This window comes from Microplitis mediator, chromosome 1 (genome assembly GCF_029852145.1).
Source record: "Microplitis mediator isolate UGA2020A chromosome 1, iyMicMedi2.1, whole genome shotgun sequence".
Taxonomy (NCBI): domain Eukaryota; kingdom Metazoa; phylum Arthropoda; class Insecta; order Hymenoptera; family Braconidae; genus Microplitis; species Microplitis mediator.
Window position 1 is genome coordinate 16,934,470 of NC_079969.1, and position 23,189 is coordinate 16,957,658.

At 34.7% G+C, this 23,189-nt stretch overlaps 1 protein-coding gene across 2 annotated transcripts in view; it reads left to right on the plus strand.

Moving 5' to 3' along the window:
- LOC130671218 (dystrophin) overlaps nucleotides 1-23,189 on the plus strand; it is a 45,572-nt gene that overhangs the window by 3,917 nt on the left and 18,466 nt on the right. For both annotated transcript variants that reach the window (XM_057474978.1, XM_057474988.1), the window contains exon 2: nucleotides 12,695-12,954. In XM_057474978.1, coding sequence (XP_057330961.1) covers nucleotides 12,695-12,954 — 260 coding nt within the window. The remainder of the gene's footprint in view (nucleotides 1-12,694; nucleotides 12,955-23,189) is intronic.

The window sequence follows — 23,189 nt, forward strand, 5'->3', positions numbered from 1 at the left end:
GCGGGAAGTTTTGGCTGGCCCACAGGGCTGACCAATGCCCGGATTTTTTTTTATCAATTTGGAAGCATTTGAGCCCCTGGGAACAAAGAAATTCGAAAACATTTCTGCTAAGGGCCACCCTAACGGGCATATATGATTTGTAAGATAGTAGTATAGAAACAGATAGTGCACTATCAAATATGATTGCACATAACTATGCATTAGGAGTATGCGAATAGTTTGAACTTACGAATTATTTAGATCCAATCGAATCAAGCTATTTAAATTTTCAAATTGTTTGAAACTTTAAAATGTTGTGTCGTCTACCCTAACTTGTTCAAAAATTGTTATTATTATTAATTGCCAAATTTTACTAAGGAGTAGATTATAACAGGGCTATGCTGCTACTCTGGTCGTCTTTTATCGAGGGCGCCACTGGAAGTGATAACAGCCTCCCAGAGCCGGATCTTAGATCATCAGGGTCGTTGTAAATTAATTAATTGTAAGAGAGAGGAGAGGAAGGATAATTTATAATAATTTCTATACACTTTTTATTTAACCTTTTAACCTTTATTTATTTACGTCAATTACCTTTGACAAACCTTTTATTTTAAACCTTTTAACCTTATAACCTTTATGACCTTATAACCATATAACCCTTACAACTTATAACCTTATAAACCTTATAACCATATACCTTATAACCTTATGACCTTATAACATTTATAAACCTTATTACTACCGTCAACTACCTTTGACGTCTTTAAAACCTTATTCTCGTCAACTACCTTTGACGATTTCCGCGACCTTAACTAAGCCAACAACCTTTGGCGTCACACACACACGCACACGACTTTATTACTACTACTGGCCAACTACCTTTGGCATTTGTTTAAAACAATATAAAATCGTCGTACCTGACCAACCTTAATTAACAATAATAATTATTAAAAATCGATCCCCTGGATCTATACACGCGCACACTCACACTAGCCCCCTGGACTTATTTCCACACACACTGATTTTAAATGATTTTAAAATGGCGTCCGACCATCGACTTTCCCGCCACGCCTTTTTCAATAAATTAATTAATTTTAGATTAAGAAAATTAATTAACTAATTTATTTTTAATTGACTTAATCACTTTTACTTTTATCAATTTCCTTCATTTAGTAATTACCCGTATCAACAATAAATTTTCATCAGAGATCTCAATACCGCGTTTACCCGATCCTCCAAAGTATGCGTTACTGACTACTTTGGATTTCCGACTCTTATTTCTCTTGTATTGTTATTAATTTTATTGTGATAAATTATTAATTAATTTTATTTAACAATTTTATTTATTAATAAATTTTATTTGATAATTTTGTTTATTAATTAATTAAATTTTCTCTCCGACTTCTCGCGTCTGTTTAGTTTATCTTATTTATTTAAATTATTTATTTCTATTAATTTTGTTTAATTAATTTATTTAATATTATTTATTTATTTAAATTAAACAATTATTTTTAACGCGGACTCGACCACGAAATTTCTGGCTTGTGTTGTCACACAATAGGCCTAGAATTTCCTACGACGTAATAATTTCGGCAATGGCCTGGAATCATGAACGACGCCCTGGATCCGGCTAAAGGGCCTGGATCCGGTTAGACAACGTCTGGCTTAAATTAATTTTAACACAATTATAACTAATTAATTTATTACGGGCCTAGACGCGGATTACCCGACGAACGACTAAGTATTTTTATAGAATTAAATTAATATTCTGGCTTGGGCCTAGAACAATTAATTTAATTAATACTTGATGTTAATTTCTAGGGTTACCAACTCTCCAGTTTTAGTCCGGAAACTCCAGAAAAATAATGTATTCTCCGGACTCCAGTTTACAAAAATAATCTCCGGATTTTTTTACTTTTATGAAAAAAATACAGTTTTGTTTTTCTGTCGCAACAAAATGTACGGAACTATATTAATAATTTACCGAGAATATAGAGCGCGTTAGTCGCGCTAATCAAGTTTCGCATTTTGAATTCTCACGCTTGCGCGTACGTACTTGTGACAAGTAAATAATGTTGATGTTGACGTACGTAAATTCGCACTTTTAAAATGTAGAATATTTAATTAATTATTATGTGATTATTAGTTTTAAGGCATCACTTATGATCAGTATTATTTAAATGTAAGTATTGATATCATAGATTTTCATTACCTATTATCACCTGATTTACTTCGGGTTTTTAAATTAATGACATTTTATAACCTTAATATGTATTCTCATATATCATGTATTTTTTCAGGTAGCTGCTAAATAATAGTTTTGTCTTATCAGAGATTTTATAATTTTAACAAAAAATACAAATTATCATTAAAATTATTTATTGAATACAAAAGTGCAATTTTAAAAAATGGCAGAACAGCCAAGACCAAAAAAAGTTAAGTACGAATCATCTTTCAACGAAAGATGGAAAAAAAATAATTTGTATGCGGATTGGATGAGAAAAATTGATGAAAAAACAGTCAAGTGCGTTTACTGTTCATCTCAATTTACTATCAAATGGGATGGTGAAACTGCTTTTACTAAGCATATGAATTCTACAATGCACAAAAAAAATACATCTGAACGACAAAAAAATTGTTTAATAACTCAATTTGCTCCAGTAAAATCAACAGCAATTGATAACAAGAAGGCTCAAATTGAAGTTGCTTCTGTTTATCATGGTCTCCAACATCACCACAGCTATTTAAGTACTGATTGTGGAATTAAACTGAGTTCAAAAATGTTTAATGATTCAATGGTTAGCAAAGAGATTCGTTGTGGTAGAACTAAGGCTGAAGCTATCGTTAAAAACGTGTTATCTCCAAAGTCAATTGAGATGGTGATAAATGATATTAAGCCTCTTGAACAAGATCCTTTGTACTTTTCAATCGCAAGTGATGCTTCTAACAATTTATTATATATATTTCGTACATCACTATATGAATATTTTAAACCAGTCAATTCTAATACTCGAAACTAAAAGTTTGACTAGTATAGATTTTCAAAATACAATGAAAAACTTGAAGAATAAATTACAGACTCGATTAAATGATGGTTTCTATGGTGCAAAAGTAAAACAAGCTTTAAAATATTTAACTGATTCTCAACGAAAAAAATTCGTTGCGGAAGCTGATAAAGTTTACCAAAGAACTATAGATTATCTAGATAAATATTATGATTATGAAGGTAGTCCGTATCGATATTTTAGTATTTTAGATTTAAAACAAGATTTAATCTATGACAAAGTCCTAGAATTGTCTCAAAAACTATTAATTAATGAAAATGAAGATAGTTTATATGACGAAGTCAGCGCTGTGAATCTAGTCCGTGAAAAAGTTAATAATAGTGATAAATCTATAGATAAAAAATGGGTAGAATTATTTCAGTGCACCGAAATTACTGAATTATTTAAAATTGTTAGTAAAGTTTTATCAATACCTATTAGTAATGCATTTGTAGAAAGAATATTTTCGTTGATGAACAATTTATGGACTGACGAACGTAATAACTTGAGTGTTGACATGGTTAAAGCTGAGCTATGTGTAAAAATTAATATTAGTATGAACTGTGATGAATTTTTTGACTTTATATGTAAACCTGAACAGCAATCGTTGCTAGAAGCAACTCAAAAAAGCTCTAAGTATGATTTTATTAAAAAAAACTAACTAAATTTTAATGTTATCACAAATTGACAACAATATTGACTAATAATAATAACATTCTTTAACTATTGATATATGATATCAAACAATTGAAGAAAAAACTTTTAACTTCAAAATTATTAATTTGTTACACGTTTAAATTATTTATTTATAAATTTAAAATAATTTATTTAATAATCCTAATTACTCTGATTTGTTATTTTAGCCATCCAAAATAAATAACCTTTTTTTTTTTTTTTTACATCTACATATTTGTCACAGAGTTCTCTGGGCGGAACAGTCTCCGGATTTAAAAAAATTTTGAGTTGGTAACCCTATTAATTTCAGATGCGTAGTTTTCTGTAGCTTGTCTCCGTTTCGTGTTGTTGGGTTCCTTTGTCTCGTCTTGTCAGGTTCCTTTGTCTCGGTCTTGACTCTCCTTTATTCTCGTCTCTCAAAATACCAAATTTACTCGTACTCTCCTTCACCTGCTTTTCCAGTATAATTAATTAGATGTTATAAAGGATACCGGCTAATGGCCTGGTATCGATAATAAATAAATATTATAATCGCTTGGTTCCACAATTAGAATCCAAGTCTAAATTAATAAATTACCTGAGTTAGTGCAGCGTCTCAATCCTTCGGAGGTCTGTCCGGTTGTCTTTTGCTCTCGATTTTTCTCATCAACACTTATCACTGTGTACCCACTGGATAAAATTCGGCAACTTCCGGAAATCTGGAAACTCCTACTTGCAACTAGGGGGGGGGGGGGGATTGACGGACAAGCCCCTACAATTACCACTCCTGACGACAAGTCGCGCTCTACCCCGGATAACCGTGGAGTAGTTATAGTTTTTATCGACGGCGCGCATAATAGCTAATCGTGGTAATCTGAACGCGGGAAATTCAAATTTTCCCTGTTACAAGATCAACTAAAACATCTTTCGTGAAATTGCAAAGATATTGAGTGACCTTCAAATATTGATATTTTGACTTCAAATTTCAGCATGTTTCTCTTCAACCAACATAGAAAACATCAAAGTACGTAAGAATCAGAGATTATAAAAAAAAAAATCAGAAAACCGCCTGACTCTGTAGGCCAGCCCTGAAATTTTCCTTTATTTTCAAACTCTTGAGCTCAAAAATACTATTGTCAATACATTTTTAAACTCGACAATAGTGAAATCGCACCTTCCCGCTAAGAAAATTGCCAATTTTCGCAGTCAGATTTTGTTTTATGTCCCTGAATTTATTTAGTTCGGATATCTTATTCAGGCTCGAGTTTAAGACGCGTTTTCATTTGTTTCTCTATTCGCACTCAAGTTGATGAACAGTACTATTATTGTTGCACTTGTACAGTAAATGGGAACTTTGTCCAAGTTTTTCTCGTAAACAAATGGAAGTTATCAAAAAATTGAAGTACACTTTGCTAGTTCATAGAGTAAAGCATCGGGTCTGTGTCTTTATTTGGCGTTTAAGGCTTTTATTTCAGAGAAATGATCGGACAAAATTATCCGATAACCGTTCTTGAATATTTAGGTTACAATATATACAATAGACTGGGCCAAAAAAAAAACAAAAACTTTTTTTTTTTTAACGATACTGTGCAAATATTAATCATGATGACGAAAAATAATTATCGGCGAGTTTGAGCCCGTAATATTAATATTAAGAGGTGTATCATCGGAATTTCTGATTTCCTTTTAATGAGCGGGTTTTTGTCTCATAACTCTCAAGAAATCGAGATAAATGAAATTGACTCGAATACCCCGGGAAAAAATGATTTTGCCTAATCATATATGATCATGCATAATTGTCTATATATGATCAGATCCAAAAATTGGCCAGGTCTGATCATACATAACTTGATCTGTTTATACATGATCATATATGATTATATATAATCATGCATGAACGAATATAGTCATTTTTAGAATCTCATTTAGAATATCTGTAAATTATTAATTAAGTAGTTTAATTAGGATTTATTGTCTTCATCAATATCAATGTCGGTTAAAATTAAATAAAAAAAAAAAAAAAAAATTATTAACCATCGACAATTATTTTACTACGAGGTCACCCATCCAATTAATGTCCCACGCCGATGCTGCTTAACTTTGGTTATCGATGGTTTGTAGTCTGATCCTCTAGTCTGTTATACACTTACAATTAAGAAACGTTTATAGCATTACTTAACTCAAATAATCAAATTGATACTTTATACTATTAAATTACTGCCGAAACCTTTGAACATTTTTTAAGTATTGGGGATTTAAGTTTGATTGATAGTTGACATAATAAAAATTTAATAACATTGATATTAAAAAATTGTCATATTATTTAATATATATATATATATATATATATATATATATATATATATATATATATATATATATATATATATATATATATATATATATATATAAATATATATATATATATATATATATATAAATATATATATATATATATATATATTTAAATATATATATATATATATATATATTTAAATATTTATAGGTTTCATATCAATGAAATCTGATCAGATTTAATCATAGACATATATAACTACATATAGGTTTATATCAGTCACGTATGATCAGATCTAATTATGTATGGGGTCATATATAATTATATATGACCCCATATATAATCATGCATGATTATATATAACTTCATATATGATTATATATAATCATATATGATCATATATATGAACATATATAATCATATATGATTAGGCAAAATCATTTTTTCCCGGGACATTTCTCGTAGGAAATAGAATGCTCCACAAAAATTTTCTCTTAACAATTTTTGCTAAATTCACTCCTTTTGAATGGAGTGATAACCTTACATACGTACAATTTAGCAACCTTGTCGAATTCTTCTGTTGGACACCAGGCGATTTAATAACCACCAATAAACAAATGTCGAGAATGTCGGCTCAGGGTGGCGGATCGGGTAAAGGTCAAGCACTTAAGATTACGATTAAATAATTGATCAGATTTAAAAGAAAATAAACTGTCGTATATTGAACACAGAAAATCAATTGATCGGTATCACAAATAATTATCGGTTATAAACAACATATGAATCGCCGCTGTTGGCTTGACTCGATATAAACAAGATTTGTCAAAAAAAAATAATAACACTTGATCGAAGGACAGAGTTAGTTCATACTCAACACAAATGTCTGTTCATGAAATAAAATAAAACTCTTATTTTATTTTTCCGGCACAAATACGATGTACGTTTTATCGGAATGTTCACTTGTTCACAGCAGGCGATTTATTGTTCAGTCGGAATTAATTTAATGTCAGTTAATTTAACTGTCGGATAGTTCAAACTATAAAACACGGCCATTCTATACCACGTCTCTGCCGGATCTCTCCTCAATCTATGCTTCGGGTCGATTGCTCGATCATCTTTTATCATAGGTGTCATTTTTTTCAAATAAGTTTTAAATAATACTGAACCACGGGTTGATGTCGAATTTTCCTCATATTACAATCTATTAAGTACTAAAATTGAATCGTTTCAAAAGGTTTTTAATCGTTTCTAATAGTTTTAAATCATTTCTTTTAATCAGGTATTCTCAAGAAATTTAGAAAATTTGCAAAGTAGAGTTTATGTTACTCATTTCAGTTACCATACACGGAAAAAAATTAATCGTGAATGCAACATGATGCAGTCTTGGTAAATAAACATGATGAAATCATGTTGCATTCACATGATTTGACATGTTTCGGTTACATGATAGTCATGTTGCGGTAACATGAGAAAATCATGTTGCATTCACATGATTTGTCATGTTTCGGCTACATGATAGTCATGTTGTGGTAACATGAGAAAATCATAATTTTATACTATTAAGGCTACATGAGAAAATCATGTGGCAGCAACATGATTTTCATGTAGCCGAAACATGACAAATCATGTGAATGCAACATGATTTTCTCATGTTACCCCTCGCGGTCTTGAAACCACAATAAATCCACCGTGGATCCACCGTGGTTTCACCGTGGATCCATCGTGGATCCACCGTGGTTTTGTGACATTTATCCACCGTGGTTCCACGGTGAAACCACTATAAATCCACGGTGGATCCACGGTAAAACCACGATGGTTTCACCGTGGATCCATCGTGGATTCATAGTGGTTTTATGGTTTTTTTTGTCGTGTTTGCAGTACGTTTTCAACGTACTTTTATGGTATAGTTATACCGTTTAATACATAAGCACCAACTAAAAATAGATTTTACCAACTATCAAATAAAAAAAATGAAAAATTCGAGAGTGAAACTACAATTGAATTACGATGTAAAGCTATAAGTCTTAAAAAATTAAATTTACTATAAGCTAGATTCATCTTTGCTGGGTTGATAGTAAGTGACCGAAGACCGATTTTCACATGCCTTAGCGCGATAGCGCGTATGTATATTTTGGTCTCACTTCAAAATTTATTTTTTGTACTTTGACAAAAATAGTTCAAGAAAACATTAATGTCATAGTGTAATACAAGATACCCCTGTATTACTATCAAAAATGGATTATTATCTCTCTGCTAACATTCAGCGAGTAACGCATTCCGTGTTTCTCATTCTAATAATTATTATAACTTATAAACTATCGAAGATACGACCATGACCCTTCAAGTCTTCATTGTTTATCATGAAACAATAAATAAATTAAGCTATAATTTTAAACTCTTGATCATTTATTTATTTAGTTTTAAGTGAATGTTTATAAAAAGATTTTGAGAAAAATTTTTTTAATGTTTCAGCTCAATTATTTATTGACTTTTATATGATTATTAACTTTTAGTAACTTTTAGTTATTAAGATACTAACTCTTCAAACACAAGAATATCTCTTTTTTCCGAATAATTTCTCTCATTGTTCAGAAAAAAATTGAGCTGAAGCATTGAAACAAAACTGAAATTGTTTATTGCTTAATGGAGAACAAAATTGACTTTGAGTACTTTAATCTTATCTTTCATAGTTTCAACGAAGTTCCAATTTAAAAGCAAAAAAAAAAATTTCTCAAAATTTTTTTATAAACATTTACTTAAAACGAAATAAATAATTGATCAAGAGTTTAAAATTATAGCTTAATTTATTTTTTGTTTTATGATAAACAATAAAGACTCGAACGGTCATGGTCGTATCTTCGAAAGTTTATAAGTTATAATAATTATTAGAATGAGAAACACGGAAGAAAACTGCAAGTTCGAAGCATGAGAATTTTATAAATTATACAAAAAATATAAAAAATTTTTTTTTCTTAAAAAACGTCACATGACCGTTTTTATATATTTTTATAGTATTTAAAAAAAAATATAGGGCGAAATTTCATTTGTTTTTAACAAATTGTTTATTTAAAAAACAAATAAAAAATTGAAATAAAAAAATTACTCTTTACATTTATAAAGGGCAATGAAAATTATGATTTAAAAAAAAAAACGGTTCCTTAATATTCATATTGATTTGCAAAAAAAAATTGTTAACTAACAAATGCAATTTTAAGCAACAAAAAAATTTTTTTAAGAAATGATTTTTATCTTAAAAATCATTATTTTGATTATTAATTATACTTCCAAAAAAAAATTTTCAACTATCTTATAAATAACGCATTTGCTTTTAAAAATATTTTAAACAATTATGGTAAAAAAATTTTTAAATTTATTTTCGTATGGCTTTTTGTAATAAAAAACCGAATCACTCGGGATCATGAGAAAAAAATTTTTTTTCTGCTTTATTTATGTTTTTTATTTTTCTGCATTTTTCATTGTAAAAAAATGAAAAATAGAAAATCTTCAATTTTTCCAACGAGGATCTGTTCTAAAGCCTTCAACGAACAAGTCCAAAAGAAGAAAAAAATTTGTGACTTCCGGTTTAAGAATTTTCGAGGTTTTATTGTTTACTTTCATTTTTACAAATTCTGTTAATTAACAAATACATAATTAAAAAGAAAATTGGGATAAAAATTTTTTGAATTTCGAAAGACTTCGTCCGCAGAATTTTTTGAGCAAATCAGCTAATTATTACATGCTTTGCAACATTTGATATCGTGTTTGAATAAAATTACTAGTTAGTTTTCAGGAATTGATCAATAAAATTACGTAAAAGTTATCACTCCAAAACAATGTTATAGATAATTTTATTCGTGAGGTTGTTGAAAATCAACGAGGTAACGTTAATTATTATTTACAGAAAGTTGGACAAAAAAAAGTCTTATGATTGCTGCATCATATTTTAGGTTAATTAAGTCGATAAGAAAATTATGTAAAGTATCACTATTATTTATACATACTAGAGTGGTCCAAAGAAAAAACTGCTTTTAGACAAAAAAAAATTCCCTTCAAAGCACAGCTTTATATCTCAGTTCTTTATGAGATTCAATGAATTTCTATTTTTCCATTTGAATTACACGCGTACAAAAATTCATTTTACGTTTTCATCCGGTAAAACTACGGAAAATTTTTTTTACTTGAGTTAGATTTTTAGAAACGTCTTCATTTATCACTATTTCAACTGAAAAATTCATATCAAGATCTCGCGTCAAACCACGGTAAAACCACGGTGGATCCACAATGGGTCTACTGTGGATCCACTGTGGATCCACCGTGGTTTTGTCGTGGATTCACCGTTGATCCACCGTGGTTTTGTCGTTGATTCGCTGTGGATTCACCGTGGATCCACTGTGGATCCACTGTGGATCAACTGTGGTAAAATGTCACGAAACCACGGTGGATCCACAGTGGTTCCACGGTGGGTCCACGATGTGGTGGTTTTACCGTGAATCCACGGTGGTTGCAGGACCGCGAGGGACCACAACATGACTATCATGTAGCCGAAACATGATAAATCATGTGAATGCGACATGATTTCATCATGTTTATTTACCAAGACTGCATCATGTTGCATTCACGATTAATTTTTTTCCGTGTAGCCCTATCATTTCATATTTAAAGTATAATGATAATTAAATTAAAGTATTTATTATGCATAATGCTTATTATTAATGAATTCATATATAACTGTTGTTATATTGTCAATATATACTTTTTGAAATCCTAACATGACTTATTTATTTTTAACTTCTTCGTCATCAGTCACAATGTCGAAGAAGTTTTACTTTAACTGCGCGTAAAGGTTATGCGCACTCTACTTTTTTGTTCGAATTGTGTTGAAATGATGTCATATTTATCGTCAGTTAAATGCGTAAATATTTTTCTAGCTAGAACTTTATATAGTGGTATCACCACTTCCATTAAATAATTTTATCCTGATTTTTTCAGAGTATTTAGAGGCGAGCTGTCTTTTGCTATCATGAAGACTATTACTTTATTTATTTCACCACACTTACGTCATTATCTAAAAATAAAAGAAAATCATAATTGTCTGTCAAGTATGCATCTTAACATCAGATTAAAGAATTCAAAGATTTCAATTTCATATCTTACCTTTAAATGCTTTTATATTTGTTACGCAAGAAGTCTATGTTTAAAGATTGATACAGATGCAGTAGAAGAGGCCACACTTTCAGTATCCGAATTATCAACATTTCGAAAATCTGCAGCGTTATTTAAGATCGTATCTTCATCAACAGCCTAAACAAAGAGAAAAATAGTATTATTTTGTTTTATTGAGCATTGATTCTTATTTTTTAAAACTTAATGCAGAGTGTTATGTCTGGATTTAATCAATTAATAAATAAAGAATTATTATTCACGGTCGCGTAGCCCCTAAGTGAGAGACACTATACAAACAGGGTGATTTTCCAAGAGGGTCCGCTCTAGGTTTTATTTTTATAATGAGAACTCGAACGATTTTCCTCTTAGGGGCCTCTCCATATATTCGATGCAGAATTTTAATTTTATATGTTAAAGGAATTGGTAACGTTATCTACCTTTAATGTTTAACTGCTTACTTTAGAAGTTGACCTTCGTGATGTGTCGACTGGATCTTTCGTGAACGGCTTCCTGTGACCCCTGACAAGAATGAAGGTTTAGTCCAGAAAGAAGGAGACGGTACTTAATATGAGACATAATCTAACATACAGGTTTTCCTCAATCATAAATGTTTATTTGTGATTAACTGTATAGGCTCACAGCACTCAGCTCACAAAATGGAAATTAGTTCTTAACACTGAGTTCTCTTTACGGAATTTATTGAGTTTTATTCCACTTGAGTTCGGTTCAAATCTCCGACTCCAGCAAATCACTCAGATGCTAAAATCGCAAATGCTGCAAACTCAGCAGTAGCAATCCTGGAGAATGAACCTAAAGCTACCTTCGGACAATCCTGCACAGCGGATTCATTAACGTTGTGTGGGTCAATCAGGGTTGCTAAAGAGATGGAGGTTGGAGGTAGCTGTTTCGGAGAGTTGAAAATAATATGTAATTTGTACATTATAGTTCCTATTTCGAACATTGATTGCGGAACGCCTTGCACCTGAGTTGTATGAGTTGATTGTGTGTGAGATTACCTTAAAGACTGGCAGATATCATTTTAGGGTAAGTCTAGGGGTTGGTCGTGTGAGTGAAAAAATTTTTCAGTAGGAAGTAAACGTGTGAATAATGATATTAAAAATTTATGACTAGTATTAATTAGTGTGGTTCAAGCCCTAATTAATGAAGAAATAGTATACAAAAATTAAATTATGAATAAAGACAAACAGTAGTACAATTATATGTAAAAATTAACAGCCGTTTCCTTAAAAAGTTTTTATTACGCGGGGTCTATGACAAGCTTTGTAAGCCCATATCTCACGATTGTTAGTCAGACATTCGGTTCTGGAAATCGGGTAAATAATTTTAGTGACAATGAAAAAAACAATACCTCCCGATAGGGTGGTGAATCTTAATCAAGTCTTTCGAATGTAAGATTAAATACATGGAAAGGGCTTGGTTATAATAGTTGTAACGGCTACAGGCATTAAAATACTATCTATGGTAAATGCTGAAGCTAACATCTTAATCGGTGTCCTGTTTCAAAAAATATCTGCTGAATGTAATAAAACTGTTTCAGAAAATGGACGACTTTCAAAAAACGCTAGAAGATCTTGCAGCTGAACTGGCTGCTGCAGAAGTTATACGACAATACTTACAATATCCCACTACTGCAGAAGGTTCGAGTGAAATATCTGAAGACCTGCAAAAAGTTAAAAATAAAATAAGTTTTATTGAAAAGAAAATAGGAGATGTTAACAACTATGCAAGTTTGTTTTCTTCAACGAATATAATTTCGTCTCGAAATTTTTTGTTGAAACTTGAAGATTTGAATAAAAGGTTTGTAAGTTTCTAGTATTTTATTACTTTCCATTTCTAAAATCTAAATTTTGTACAAGACATAGTTTTTCGAACGACATTGATGATTAGAAGGATGCCCTGGTTAAAAAAGTGAATTAAGAAGGATTAAAAAAGCAAACATATTTAATACTACTTAATACTCTTCAATACTCTTAATTCTCCGGATAATTGAGATCGAACATAAAACGAATCCTTTTTAATTCTCCTTCATCTAGCGAAAAAATTATTATCATTTTAGGATTAAAACGAATAAAAAAGGATTAAATATTTTTAATCCCAACTTATCCTTTTTAATTCTAAAATAATATCGCAATTTCTGTTCTCGTTGAGAATTCAAAAGAATAAAAGAGGATTCGAAAAAGTTTAATTATAACTAATTTGTAACGGGGTGGAATCCTTCCACATTACATTTTAAATTAAATTTTGACTCGCGCTAAAAGATCTGCCCTCCTTCTTCAACAACTGTCGAAAATACAGTCACTGATGCGCCGGGGTCGCTATGGTCGAGTCCCGACATTTGGTTTTAGGGGTTGGCCAACCTGAGTGGAGAGGTACGGGGGCCAGAGACGACGAGCTATCGGTCTCTTAGCTCGCAGCAACCGCCGTGGACGGACGTGCCTTACTGCGATTACCACTAACATCTTGGTTTCCACAAATTTCTATCTACTACTACTACTACTACACGTGCTGCTAGTCATCATCAAAATGGGCCAAGACCATATAAGCCCACGGCTCGTGGAAGCTTATTCCTTTTATTAAGTTTAATTACGTTTATCTAAATTGGTTAATTATATAATATTTATTGTGGATTGGACCTGGTGGATGGGATAGGATTGGAATGGTTTGGTGGACTTGGAAGGGAGGATTGGGTATGGTTTTGGTCTTGGAGGAAAAGGATCGGTGTAACGAAGGACTGGTTAAGGTTGGAGATTGTCGGAGTAAGTGAACTCGTTTGTTTTATTGTCGGGTTAACTATTTATTTGTTAGATAATATTTTACTAATTGAGGAGTCGTTATTTATAAAAGTAGTCGAGTCAGTTTGTTAAATTAGTCGAGTCAAATTGTTGTTAATAAAAGTAGTCGAGTCAATTTCATCATTCATTTTGGTTATTGTTCATCTTTCATCAAATTATCTGTAAAGCGGCTTCGTTTCAATAAATGTCACTGTTTCTATATTTAAATTTGATATATTAAACTAATTTATCGCAACCTTCCTGACAAGTTTAGGTATAAGACTTATTCTCTCCTAATTTTAATACTGTGTGGTCCAAAACGGGGCTTATCCTCGTCCTGAGGCACTGAGTTCAGCTAGACAGGTTTGCAAAACACCTTAAGTTTTGCACATGTGTAGGACACTTATTGTATTGAGACCATAATCAAAATTAATACGCTAATGGAAAAAATTAAAGGATCAAAAAAAAATTCCACATTTTTGGGCGATTTTCAACAGGCCCTAACTTCGAGAGAAATGTTCGTACAAAAAAAAAAAAAGGAAATTGTAGCTCCAAGTATCTACTTTTTTGATTAGAACTTCAATATTTTTTAGCTTCAGCGGTTTTAGAGTAATCTTAGAAAAACCAGCGACAAAAAAATTTTCAAATTTTTTTAATTTTTGTTTTTTAGTCTTCGGGCGTTGAAAAAATTTTTTTTGCTTAACCACTATGAGGATCGGATACCTTCATTATTCAGCTTTAATTTAGTTTTTTATGGACCTTGATACGTTCCTTTTTCGCCGAGATATCAGTCTCCAAATGGAAAAGGATCCTTTTGTCTTTGATTATCGATATCTCAGAAACCAATGATCGCACAGAAAATTAATGGTGGGTTTAAAAAACTTGAATAAATTCCCTTCAACGATTAGTCATTGCTTTTTCGAAAAAAAAATTTTTTCCTATCGTCACATGAATTTAAAAATGCAACAAAAAAAAAGGGCTTTTTGTGGTTTTTCGGAAAATCAAGCGCTGAAACGAAAATATTGTGGAAATCGATAATGTTAACTGTGCATTTTACAGTTCAATATGTCCACAAAAACCCTACAAAGAGCCAGATCAATCCAACCAGCCGTTTTTTTGTTTCACTCGAAACAAATTAAAAAAAAAATCGAATCAAATTTAAAAAAAAATTAAAGGATCACGTTTTTTGCTCTGAAAAGCTCATAATCATTGACAAGATGAAAAAAACAAATTTTTCGAAGCTTAGTCCACAATTTTATTGCAAACAGTGCTTTAATTCCCAAAAAAGAAAAAAGTTTTGTTTCAAAACAAAATTTTCAAAAAAAAAATTTTTTTTCGAATTTAATGACCGAGAGATCAGTAAAATCACGGGACCCAACGGCGGAAACGTGTTAAAAATGATTGGGTTTTTAAATTTTCTAGTTATTTAAAAAAAAAATTTTTTTTTTTGAAAATTTTTTTTTGAAAAAAACTTTTTTCTTCTTAACACGTTTCCGCCGCTGCTTTTTTTGGAAATTAAAGCACTGTTTGCAATAAAATTGTGGACAAAGCTCCGAAAAGTTTGTTTTTTTCAACTTGTCAAAGATTATGAGCTTTTCAGAGCAAAAAACGTGATCCTTTAATTTTTTTTTAAATTTGATCGAGTGAAACAAAAAAACGGCTGGTTGGATTGATCTGGCTCTTTGTAGGGTTTTTGTGGACATATTGAACTGTAAAATGCACAGTTAACATTATCGATTTCCACAATATTTTCGTTTCAGCGCTTGATTTTCCGAAAAACCACAAAATGCCCTTTTTTTTTTGCATTTTTAAATTCATGTGACGTAAGGAAAAAATTTTTTTTTCGAAAGAGCAATGGCCAATCGTTGAAGAGATTTTATTCAAGTTTTTAAAACCCACCATGAACTTTCTGTGCGATCAGTGGTTTCTGAGATATCGATAATCAAAGACAAAAGGATCCTTTTCCATTTGGAGACTAATATCTCGGCGATAAGTGAACGTATCAAGGTCCATAAAAAACGAAATTAAAGCTGAATAATGAAGGTATCCGATCCTCATAGTGGTTAAGCAAAAAAAATTTTTTCCACGCCCGAAGACCAAAAAACAAAAATTAAAAAAATTTGAAAATTTTTTTGTCGCTGGTTTTTCTAAGATTACTCTAAAACCGCTGAAGCTAAAAAATTTTGAAGTTCTAATCCAAAAAGTAGATACTTGGAGCTACAATTTCCTTTTTTTTTATTTCTTGTACGACCATTTCTCTCAAAGTTAGGGCCTGTTGAAAATCGCCCAAAAATTTGGAATTTTTTTTTAATCCTTTAATTTTTTAAACAATTTATACCGAAGCTATACTGAGATAAAAAAAAAATTTCTTAGATATCGATATGTTTAATGTGTTTAAGTATATTAGTTGAATAATTTATTTATTTGTTTTTTTAATAAATAATTCAAAAAAAAAAAAAAGAAAAAAAAGCGATAATTGACTGAGGTTCCGAACTTGTGACTTCTTACTTGAGAGTCTCGTGAAGTACTCATAGCGCTGTCACAGGTCTATTTATGGTTTGATTTTTTTATGCATTATATTTATGTTAACTATCTAAACTATTATCGCAATAGAATCACATAAATAATAAATTGATGATAATTGTATGTCTATCTGTAAAATGAGAGGATAAACTTAATGGATCTGGTGTAGGTGATGGTAGTTTTAACAATTAAAAATTAAACACTTTTTAGGAAAAATAAATTAACTATTTATTTACACTTTATACAGCAAATTATTGTGAGAAATAATTATTATGAGCGAATTCAACTTAATTAACACGCGAGAGCGAATGCAACGTAATACGCACGTATAAAAGCAACACGTGGTTGATAGCGGTTAAATTCACGTAATTACTTTAATTTTAATAACGCGTGAATAAACGATTTATTTATTCCCAATAAATAGCAGCCTTAATTCACTGACTAAATATTGAGAGTAATTAGCTGAGCGCTTTACTATTTAATTAGCACAAAAGAAAACTTGAATCAATAAGCGGTTTTAAGCACGAGGTGAACTGTAGAAGAGCACGTTGTGAATATAATGAGAAAACGTCGTAAAATGAAAGCCCACAACGGTTTCTTTGTGACGTCAGAGCGGTAGACCAATAAGAAAATTAATAGACGACGCTGACGAAATTTCAGCCAATAGCGAAAATCCACGTAGCTTGTAGAGATCTTGAGCCAATGAGTGTGTTTCATGTCGCAACTCTTTTATTCATAGTTAGAACTAATTTATTTAAATGATGGAATTTTCTCATTGGCCAAGATCTCGCGCGTAAGTTCAAATAGCGAGTGACCTGGCACTATACTGACACTCAAGTCAGTAGCGAGTTCAGCTACTCCCGATCGTAGCGGAAATGCACGAAGCTTTTCAAATTGCCTAAGCTCGTGACTGAACATTCTCCCCAGCGCTGGCGACGGTGTCGACAGGATTGTCGTCTGGAGAGTGAACTGATTGCACACACAATTTTGCGATTGGTCGAACAAGTTCAGTTGTTGCGGTCTTCAGGGTGACTACTCGAGTCAACCCATCTCGTCCTGGATGTAATGCGAGTACTCTAGCGAGTGGCCATTTTGATGGTGGGAACCTCTCATCAGTCAGCAGGACTAATGAGCCCACTTTGATGATATTAGATGGATGATGCCACTTAGAGATTGATTGGTGTCGTTGTAAATACTCAGACGACCATCTAGTCCAAAATATCTGGAACATTTGTTGTAATTGTTGCCAGTGTGACAACGTAGCGGTATTGTTTTCCAGTAGCGACGGTCCTGGTACAGCGATTAGAGGTTCACCGATGAGAAAGTGTCCAGGAGTCAAAGCGGTTAAGTCTGCAGGATCTTCGGATAGCGGAGCGATCGGTCTTGAGTTTAATACAGCCTCAATCTGCGTTAAAACTGTAGCGAGTTAGTCGTAAGTCAATAGCGATTCACCAATAGTTCGAATAAGATGGAACTTGATTGACTTGACGGCTGCTTCCGACTTGCCACCAAAATGGGGAGCACTTGGCGGGTTGAACTTCCAGTCTGTTCCATCTGTAGCGAGTAGATACTGAAGTTCCCGTAGCTGTCTTGATCCTGCTGCGAATTCTCTCTTTAGCGTGGCGTCTGCTCCTACAAAATTTGTACCACAGTCCGAGTATAGGGTACTGCAGGCGCCTCTCCTACTAGTAAATCTTCTGAATGCTGCGACGAAAGCGTCAGTAGAATAATCGGTGACAATTTCAATGTGTATAGCGGAGGTAGCGAGACATACGAAGACAGCGATCCAACCCTTATAGGTTTTCGCACCTCGACCTTGAAAAGTCTTTAGTGTCACTGGCCCAGCGTAGTCTATTCCCGTGTGTAAGAATGCTTTCGATGGTCTTACACGAGCGGATGGCAATTGTCCCATTAGTTGTTGTGCACGAACACCTCTATGTCTCGTGCACACGACGCAGCGAAGAATGTGAGACCTGACTGGAACACGCCCACCTTCTATCCAGACAGATCTCCGTAGATTAGCGAGAGTCAATTGAGCTCCCCCATGGAATGTTTTTTGATGCGAATGTTCTATGAGTAGCGTACTTAAGCGTGATGATCTTGGTAAAATAGCTGGATTTTTCTGATCATCATCCAGTAGCGAATTCTTCAAGCGACCGCCGACTCTGAGTACTCCATTGTAGTCATCGTAGGGAATCAATTTAGCGAGATGATGATTTCGTTATAGAGAATTACCATCTTTCAGTAGTTTCAGCTCTTGCGAATAGTACTGACTTTGCGTATACTTGATCAGCAAAGTCTTAGCGAGTTCCAGGTCAACTGTAGAGAGTGGTGTAGAGAGTGTGGCCAGTGTGGACTGTGGCACTTTTTTAAATTGAGCGATGGCACGTAGGCAGATTCCAAGCGTGCGAAGTAGTGGTGACAACTTAGAGAATTTGTCCAATAGCGTGTGTAGCGGGTGTGAATCTGCCTTGAAGATGGTAAAAACCAGACCTGGACGTTCTTCAAGATGTGATACCGTCTGAGTAGGGATGTCAAAAGATGGCCAGTTTTCTTTTGATTGACTGAGCCACTTAGGTCCCGTCCACCATAGCAAATGCTGTTCCAGTTTAGCTGCTGTTAAACCTCTCGAAGCGCAGTCAGCTGGGTTGAGTTTCCCTGGAACAAAATCCCAGTTGACACTTGGTAGCGATTCTTGAATCTTGGTAACTCTGTTGCGAATGTAGACTTTCCATCTAGCAGGGTTGTTTCGTATCCACGTTAAGGATACAGCGGAGTCTGTCCACAAGAAAATTGGTACATTTTCAAGTTTCAAGACATTCTTAATGTAGAGTACCAGTTGAGCGAGTAAGACAGCGGCGTTGAGCTCCATTCTTGGTATTGAAATTGGTTTCAGTGGTGCAACTTGTGTTTTGGCACACACTAGCGAAATATTGGAGCTTCCTGTAGCGTCAGTAACCTTTAAGTAGACGACAGCAGCCATAGCGAGTTGAGAAGCGTCAGAGAATCCATGTAATTCAATCGATACACCAGTTCTTACATGATTCCAGCGAGGTATCTGAATCTTCGAGATCTGATGTAGTTCATCTCGAAACAAATTCCACTCTTGAAGAAGCAACGGTGATAGCGTAGCATCCCAATCGAAGTTCTGCAGCCATAGCTTCTGCATGAACATCTTGGCTCTTACGATGATAGGTGCCAAAAACCCAAGCGGGTCGAACGAGCGAGCAATTTCAGATAAAATTGTGCGTTTAGTAGTTGGAGATGCTTCTGGTAGCGAATAACCGAATTGGAATTTATCTTGAATAGAATTCCAGGTTAACCCGAGCACTTTTACTGTAGTATCCCCAAGTTCTCGTGGTGTATCTTCTTGAGTTTCCACTGGAGCGACTTGAGACAATAATCCTGTTGAATTACTTGCCCATTTTGCAAGCGGGAAGCATCCTGCGGCACACATATTTTTTGTATCGAGAGCAACTTGAATTGCCTCAGCGAGTTCATCTGCGCCTCCATAGATGTCATCAACGTAGCGGGTGTTTGTCAGCGGTTCAACAGCCTTTGGAAATTTATTTCCTTCATCTTCAGCGAGTTGTAAAAGTGCTCTTCCAGCGAGATATGGAGCTGATGTGGTTCCATAAGTAACCGTAGCGAGTGCAAATACTGTTGGGATATCATCCTCGTCAAACCAGAGTATGCACTGTAGATGATGATCTTACATCACTGATGTCAACTTGGATCTTGGGACCCACATGAAGTATCTCGTTGATTGATACACCTGATGTTGTTTTCCATGACCCATTGAATACCACCCTGAGCTTGGTGGTGGTGCTCTGTTCTTTAAGAACCCCATGATGAGGCAACATGTAGCTGTTTGGTGGTAAATCCTTTAATTTTACGCGTCTCATGTGTCCCAAGTCTTCATATTCTTTCAAGAAGTCGTAGTATAACTTCTTGTAGATTGGATCATTATCCAGACGTTTGCGAAGACGTAGTAAAGCGTATTGTGCAGCTCGAAGCGAGTCACCCAGTTGACTTGGAGAAGATTTAAGCGGCAAGCGAACGACATATCGACCATCAGTCTGTCTGTAGTGTGTATTGACAAAGTGTTGTTCACACTTTTCTTCATCTTCATTGTAGTGTATAGCGAATTCTGTCTGTGGTTCTTCTTGATAACAAAACTTGCTCAGTAAGTCTTGTAATTGATCATCAACGGTAACATGATGACCATAAACTGTCAATTTTGATGTAGCGGTGTCCACAGATCCATAGATGATCCAGCCAAGCGTCGTTGACTGAGCGATTGAGTCATTGTTATTACCCTTCCTTATTTTAGCGTTGATTATGTGTGCAGCTGGTGCTGCACCCAGAATGATGTCAATAGGTCGAGATGTTAAGAAGTCTGGATCAGCGAGTTGTAGACCGTTTATGTGCGGCCATTTCTTGTTAGTTAGCGTGAATGGCGGCAAGTTCACCGTCAATAGAGCAAGCACATGGGCTTGGATAGTGATAGAAGCGGAACTATGTAGCGAATGCAGCGACACCTGGCATGATCCAAGTGAATGTCCAGCTGACACATTACCAATCCCTCGTAATGGTACAGCTGCCTTGTTTAGCGGTATATCCAATTTCTTAATTAGCGAATGCGTCACAAAGGATAACTCCGATCCTTGATCAATCAGTACACGAGCAGTGCATGTACATCCTGTTAGCGAATTCAACTTAATAAGCGCGGTAGCGAGTAATACATTGAGCGAATGAGCTGAAAGCAGACTAGGTTAGCGAATTCAAAACAAAAGTTACCAAAATTGGAACTATTTGTTACCTTGAGTCGGTACGGTAGGTTCCTGTACCGATTTAGCGGAAGTCTCCTCATCAATGTGCGTGGACGTGTGATGTGGCTTCTGACAGTGTTGACATCTGTCCTTAGTCTTGCAGTCAGCGAAGCGGTGGCGTCCCAAGCAATTGTAGCATAGCCGGTAGTGATAGACCATCATCTTCCGGTTTTGTGGCGTCGCCTGTTGGTAGCTTGGGCAAAACAACACAAAGTGTTTTTGCTTGCAAATAGGACACAGTCCTGGTTCACTCGTCTTCTCTTTCGGAGTGAAAGCGGTATAGCTGGCGCCTCCTCTCGAAGTAGATGCATTGGAGGGGGAAGCGGATTTACTAGTGGCACTACCAGCCTTGTTGGTAGCGGCTGATCTCGAAAATGTCTTCGGTGGTTGTGGTCGGTCAGTAACTGCCTTTGATTGAGCTGAGGGTGCTCTTGCACCAACGCCAGAATTTTCCCAAGCACGTACCTTGGCCTTCAGCATGTCGTGCAGCTGCTGGTAGGTAGGGAATTCATTCGAGAGTCCCAGCGAGGCCATCCACTCCACTCGTAGGTCTTCAGGTAGACAGTGTACCGTTAAGCGAATCAAGAATGGGTCTGAGTCGCTGATTGGTACTCCCAAGGCAGCGATAGCGCCCAGTGACTTCTTATTAGCGAGTAACAAAGCGTCAAGTTCGGCAGCGGAGTGGCCAGTTAGCGGTTGTCTGTACAGTAATTCATCGACATGCATGTCGAGTAATCTGCGTGGGTTGGTGTAGCGAGTGTTCAATAGTTCCCAAGCAGATTGGAACGCGTCATCCGTGACTTGTATGTTAGCGATTAACGACGTGGCCTCACCTTTGACCTGGGTTTTCAGGTAATGCATCTTCTGTGAGCCGGTAAGCGAATCTTCGTGGATGACCAGAGAGGTGAACAAGTCCTTGAACGAGTCCCACTCGTCATATGAGCCCTGGAACGTCGGCAATTTTATTTGAGGCAAGTTCGCCTTGTGTGCGCCTCCAAAATACGCAGTTTGGTTGTGGTTGATGGCTTGAGGTTCTGGAGCAGGAACTGGAGTGGGTTTAGCTGCGTTGAGTCTCACCAGGAGTTCGGTGTACACTAAACTAGCGGTACCAAACGCGTTACCTGTATGGTATTCATTCTCTAGTATCTCTGGGATGTCCTCGTACATCCTTTCGTTGGTATTGTTGAAGCGAGTCTAGAGATCATTGAGAAAAGCGAGTTCAGCGTCAATAGCGGGTACACCTTGGGTAGTGAGTACGGCGTCGGTCAAGCGGTTGGACATATTGCGCATCGTGTCGATGCGGTTCATTTGAAGAGCGACTTGGGCTTCGGCGGCCATCTTGTTTCAGCGTTGGGCACAAAATGGACGCGACACAGTAAAACCGACGCTAAGTTTTCGATCGAAAAATCTAAGAGTCTTTATTACACCGTCGTGTAATTTTGATCGCCACGGGCAGCACTCTAGCAGTGCTCAGCAATGCCCACGACACTTAGCGATTTTCACTGCACAAAACAAACTTTATCACGCACTTTTTTCTCACAATTTTTTTTAGATGTTTTAATTTTAATAATTTTTAATTGTTAAAAACCACACCAAATCCGGCTCGAAGGACCAAAATGTAAAATGAGAGGATAACTAAAATGGATCTGGTTATGGCGTGAAGGTTTAAAACAATTAAAAATTACTCAAGATTTATCAAATATAAATTATAGATTTATTTACACTTATTTACACTTAAACTGTAAGAAAATACTTTATAGCGAATGCGACAAGATAGATAAGCGATAGCGAATGCGACAAGTAAAGCGGTTAAAAACGCGTGGTGGTTAGTAAGACTGCACGATGTAGATTGGATATTGAGACGGCGTCTTCTTCCTTCGTGGCTGCTCGGTGGTGACGTGGCAGC